This window comes from Podospora anserina, chromosome 7 (genome assembly GCF_000226545.1).
Source record: "Podospora anserina S mat+ genomic DNA chromosome 7, supercontig 1".
Lineage (NCBI taxonomy): Eukaryota > Fungi > Ascomycota > Sordariomycetes > Sordariales > Podosporaceae > Podospora > Podospora anserina.
The window spans coordinates 732,193-736,709 of record NW_001914854.1 but is presented as its reverse complement, the minus strand read 5'-3'; the positions used below and the strand labels follow the sequence as shown (position 1 = coordinate 736,709).

The window sequence follows — 4,517 nt, the reverse complement described above, 5'->3', positions numbered from 1 at the left end:
CAAGTGAAAATGGGCACCGATCCCTCCTCATCCGAAACAGTCCAGTGATGTTTATCTTTGGTCCCCAAGACTTGCCTGCGAAAAAAAGGAGCATTCACACTCCTTCACATGATCAATAACAGGCAAGCGTAAATATGAGATAAGATATGTGGGGTTAGGCTGCCTGCCTGGAGAGCCTCTCACAACTCCTCATTCTCAGCGTGAAAATTCAACTTGTATTTTCCCGCCTGTTTCGTCTATTCTCACAAATATCTGTTCTTGAAAGCGTGTTAAAGATAGTTCAAGGCCTATGGATGTGTTTTTGAAGGTCTGGGGCTTTGAAATTTACACAAGTGTGGTTTCACTCACCATCTGCCGTGCAACAGTTCACGCACCACAACAGTAACAACAACAACTGTTTCACAGGCTCCACATACTGGGTTCAAGTCACCGTGACGAAAGTGGGACTTGCATCAGATTACACCCCTTGTTTTGTGAACGGATCTCATGTTGTTCACTGAGACGGGAGTCTTGGGTAGGGTATCTTCAGTTGGTGAGTGTCTTTACGCAAGACAATGTTTTAGATGCTCATGTCCCAGTGGACTCGGGGAATCCGAAGTGTTGGACCTGGTTGGATAAAGTTTGAGTGTTGGTTGGAGAAGGACTTGCTGGAAAACCGAACTCTCTGCCCGGATTCTGGATCTTGGAGAAGGGGAATTAGACTTCAAGCTAACACCGACAACTGGCAACGCTCTTACGCCCAGGCAAACCCTCTTTTTTAAACCCTTCACCCCCTCAGCCTCCAAAACACCATGCATCTTGAACCATTCGTTTATTTCCCTATATCTCCTCAAATACCCCTATTGAACTCCACCAACCCCCCCTCCCCACCCCGTCCATGAAACCTCTCCTCCAAACTATCCGCCCTAACCTTCTGCCTCTGCGGGAACGCCGCCAGCGCCAACGGCAAAACCGCATACGACGTCACCAAGATCAACCCCAAATTCAACGGCGTCGTCCACCTAGGGTTCTTCCTCAGCCACTCCGTCCTCTGGAACCTCACCAGCGCCAGCGCGGGGATGACCATGATCGGGGACGAATTCAGCACCCTGCTCACCGCCGTCTCCCCCACCGCCAACGTCGCCGCCTTTTGGCTCTTGCCCAGACTCTCCACCTCGGAGGGGGACTTGCCCTGGGCAGCAAACGCCTCCCTGGCCTTTTGAGACAGGACAGGGAAGACGTCGATGCCGGTGCGGATCTCCTCCCCGCGCATGAGGAAGACGTTGAGGGCACCGGCCGAGGCCACGGCGGCGAAGGGGACGAGGCGGCCGAGGATGAGGCGGGTGGAAGGGGTGATGGATTTCAGACGGGGGACGAGGGAGTTGAGGCCTACGGCTACGGAGCAGGAGGCGCCGACGGCGAGGAAGTAGGATTGGGCGATTTTGGACCAGGATAAGGGGGAGGATTTGTTGGAGTTGGAGTAGTTGATTGCTACGTTGAGGGACTGGTTGGCTACTTGCCAGGCGATGGTGCCGCGGTTCTGTATGGAGGTGAGTATGTGACCGGAAAGGGGGGGAGGTACAGGGCTTACACCAAGGCCAGGGGTCAACATGCCCGCTGTCACCACCAAGTTGGAGAGGACAAAGCATGACATGCGGAAGGGGAGGAAGACCGCCTCGCCTGTGTCTGGGTGCAGAGTCGAGTCGACAATCTTTTTGGCCTTCCAGAGGTCGGGGGTCATGTGTGGAATTTGCCCATTCTTGTAGGCGATGAGGAGGTTTTTGGCATCTGTAAGACCGGCACTGCCTACGAGGAGGGTCCTATTGACGGTCGCAGGTTAGTATATGCTGGCACGACATAAAAAGCAAGGCAGGTTGGTGATGTGGGATGGGCCGGCAGGTACAAGTCCCCTACTCACTCACACCTCACTCATCGACCTGGTAGGTTATGGTTATAAGACAGGTTGTCAGTTTGCTCTCACCTCGGATCTGTAATGCTCGCAGTATGCCTCACACGGCCCCAGTAGGTGCTAAGATCATACTGAGAGTCGGGAAGTGGCCGGACGCCTGGCAGAGACGAAGACATTGTGTGTATGTGTGACTCTTTTCGTAACCGTGAGAAGACAAGGGGTATCAACACCGCGTTTAAGCCGTAGCGGAGGTGATATCAACAACCACTTCACAGAATAACCAAACCCCTCAACGTAGAGATAATATCCAGCCCTATAGGAAAGAGGACTTTCAAGTAAAAACAAGGCGCAAAGTGAAGGGAAGCGGTGTGATACCCTCTTCTTCTCAACAGCCAAACACTTTCAACGAAGCCCAATTCCAGTCACTCTCGCTCTGGGCTCTTTCACAAAAAAAGATAAGGTGGAAACAGTCGGTCCCTGAAAAACAGCCTCCGACGTCGGTGGAGACAACCCCGACGATAGCGGGTAGCAGTGGGCTGGGGGGGGGGGGGGCCAGACTCAGATTGCGGGGTCTGGATCGCCCGCCGCCCGCGGCTTAACGACAAGCCAGGGATGCGCGGTTTCACTCGGAACTTGCCCTCGCCCAGCTTCATCATTGATCAGACTTGCAACCTTGGTTTCCAAAAGCCATTGAATCATCGTTTTTGGTTGCCATTTGGTTGGCCCAGCATTCTGTTTTTTAGTCAGAGCTTAAGCAGGAAGGGTTGTTAAGGCCGGTTATACTGGAGAAAGAAAAAAAGAATTGAGAAAAAGCATTGGCGACGGAAACAAACACAAACATACATCGCATCATGGTCTAGAGTAGTCCAGTTACTCTTGGACTATACACTACCTTTTTGGCCCGCCGACCATCGATATAACCTCAACGGGGTTATATCACCCTACCACACACACACAATATGACGCTCGGCACAACACCCCAGCGCATCCTCCAGCGCCTGCCCTTCTCGAGCTCGACGACGCCGCTGCAGGCGCTGACGTACCTCCTCGGGATATCCCTCTTCAGCATCTCGTTCCTCGTCTTCCTCAACAGCAGCTTGTCCTTTGTGATTACCGATTTGATAGGCGTGAAGGAAGGAGTGGGGGATATCGTAGGGACGTTGGGGTTTGTCGATGAGCTCGTCGCGCTGGTGGCTTGCCCGATTTGGGGGTTGGTGTCGGATAGAGCTGGTGTGAGATATGTAGCTGTTGCTGGGTATGCTGTCATTGGTCTCGCGCTGTTCCTGTTTGTGCAGGCGCGCAATGTGTATCCTCAGTTGTTGTTGGCGAGGATATTCTTTGCTGTCGGGGCGACGGCTGCGTAAGTGGTGTTCCTTGGGAGGCTTGGTTCTAGGTAGGAAGTATGGTATGCTGACGTGTGAGCTATACAGGGCTACCATGGTTACTCGCTATTCTTCCCTCCTTGACCCGATGAGACTGGTCCCGTGGCCGAGAATGTGGCGCCAAACCCTTCCACAAGAGGGAGAGCGAGAACAAGCGTTGCGTTGTCTGTCGATTCGGAAGTGACTATCACTCCATGAGACGTTTCGGCAATACCAGCTCCAACTTATGCCTCCTCGACAGAAAACACCGCGGTGGAAGGAGACGAGGGAAAGAAACAAGGAAAGCCATCAGCGCTCGCCGCGCTTCGTTGGGCTGTTCACCGGCTGCGGTGCCCTGGTAGCCCTCAGTTTGTTCCTCCCACTCCCCGCTCGGTTCGGCAAAATCGAGGGCGTCACCACCGGCCTGGCCGTCCAATATAGCTACTATACCGTTGGCGTGGTCTCCTTTCTGGTCGCCATCTTTGTCTTCTTTGGTCTGCGCAAGATCAAAGGTGAAGAAGGCAAGGGCTGCGCGACTGTTGTTTGGTCTCCGGGGCTCAACCCCCCAAGGCGCTGCCTCAGCCCACCCCCGAAGCGTATGAACTCCCCGCCCCTTTTCTCCCTGTTCTTATGCCCATCACTAACCCAACCCCAGAAAGCAATCCCCTACCCCCACCTCCTCAGAGACTCCATCCTCCTCGCCCTCGGCGACAGCGACATATGCCTAGGCTACCTAGGCGGCTTCGTCGCCCGCGCCTCCACCGTCGCCATATCCCTCTTCATCCCCCTCTACATCAACGCCTTCTTCATGCGTCACGGCTACTGCCAGGGCTCCCCCAACGATCCCTCCCCGGAACTGAAAAAAGAGTGCCGCCAGGCGTACATCCTCTCTGCCATCCTAACCGGAGTCGCCCAGCTGATGGGTTTGATTTGCGCCCCTCTCTTTGGGTATCTCAGTCATAAACCCCACCATAGGGTCAACTGGCCTATTGTCATTGCTACCTTGTTCGGTATAATAGGGTACATGATCTTCCCGTCTCTTGCGAGCCCGGAGTTTAAAGATGTCGACTCCCGCGGTGGGAAACCGGTTGTTTTTCTGCTTGTGGCCCTGATGGGTATAAGCCAGATTGGCGCGATTGTTTGTTCGCTTGGCTCGTTGGGGAAGGGGGTGTTGAAGACGGATATTGTTAATGTTTTGGCTGTGCCGGGGAGTGATGGGGGGGAGACGCTTTAGTTTATTTGAAGCTGGCCTATGAAGCCGAACGGTT

General features: G+C 54.0%; 2 protein-coding genes across 2 annotated transcripts; one reads left to right on the top strand and one right to left on the bottom strand.

Annotated features, from left to right (window-relative positions):
• Positions 1-829: 829 nt before the first annotated feature.
• PODANS_7_2780 (uncharacterized protein) lies at positions 830-2,064 on the bottom strand (the record flags this gene model as incomplete). Its single annotated transcript, XM_001907706.1, has 2 exons — positions 830-1,799; positions 1,961-2,064. The coding sequence occupies 2 exons, from the start codon at positions 2,062-2,064 to the stop codon at positions 830-832; spliced, it is 1,074 nt and encodes a 357-aa protein (XP_001907741.1).
• Positions 2,065-2,847: 783 nt separating this feature from the next.
• On the top strand, positions 2,848-4,483 carry PODANS_7_2790 (uncharacterized protein; the record flags this gene model as incomplete). The annotated part of the gene is made up of 3 exons (XM_001907705.1): positions 2,848-3,248; positions 3,420-3,450; positions 3,530-4,483. The coding sequence occupies 3 exons, from the start codon at positions 2,848-2,850 to the stop codon at positions 4,481-4,483; spliced, it is 1,386 nt and encodes a 461-aa protein (XP_001907740.1).
• Between the last annotated feature and the right edge of the window lie 34 nt (positions 4,484-4,517).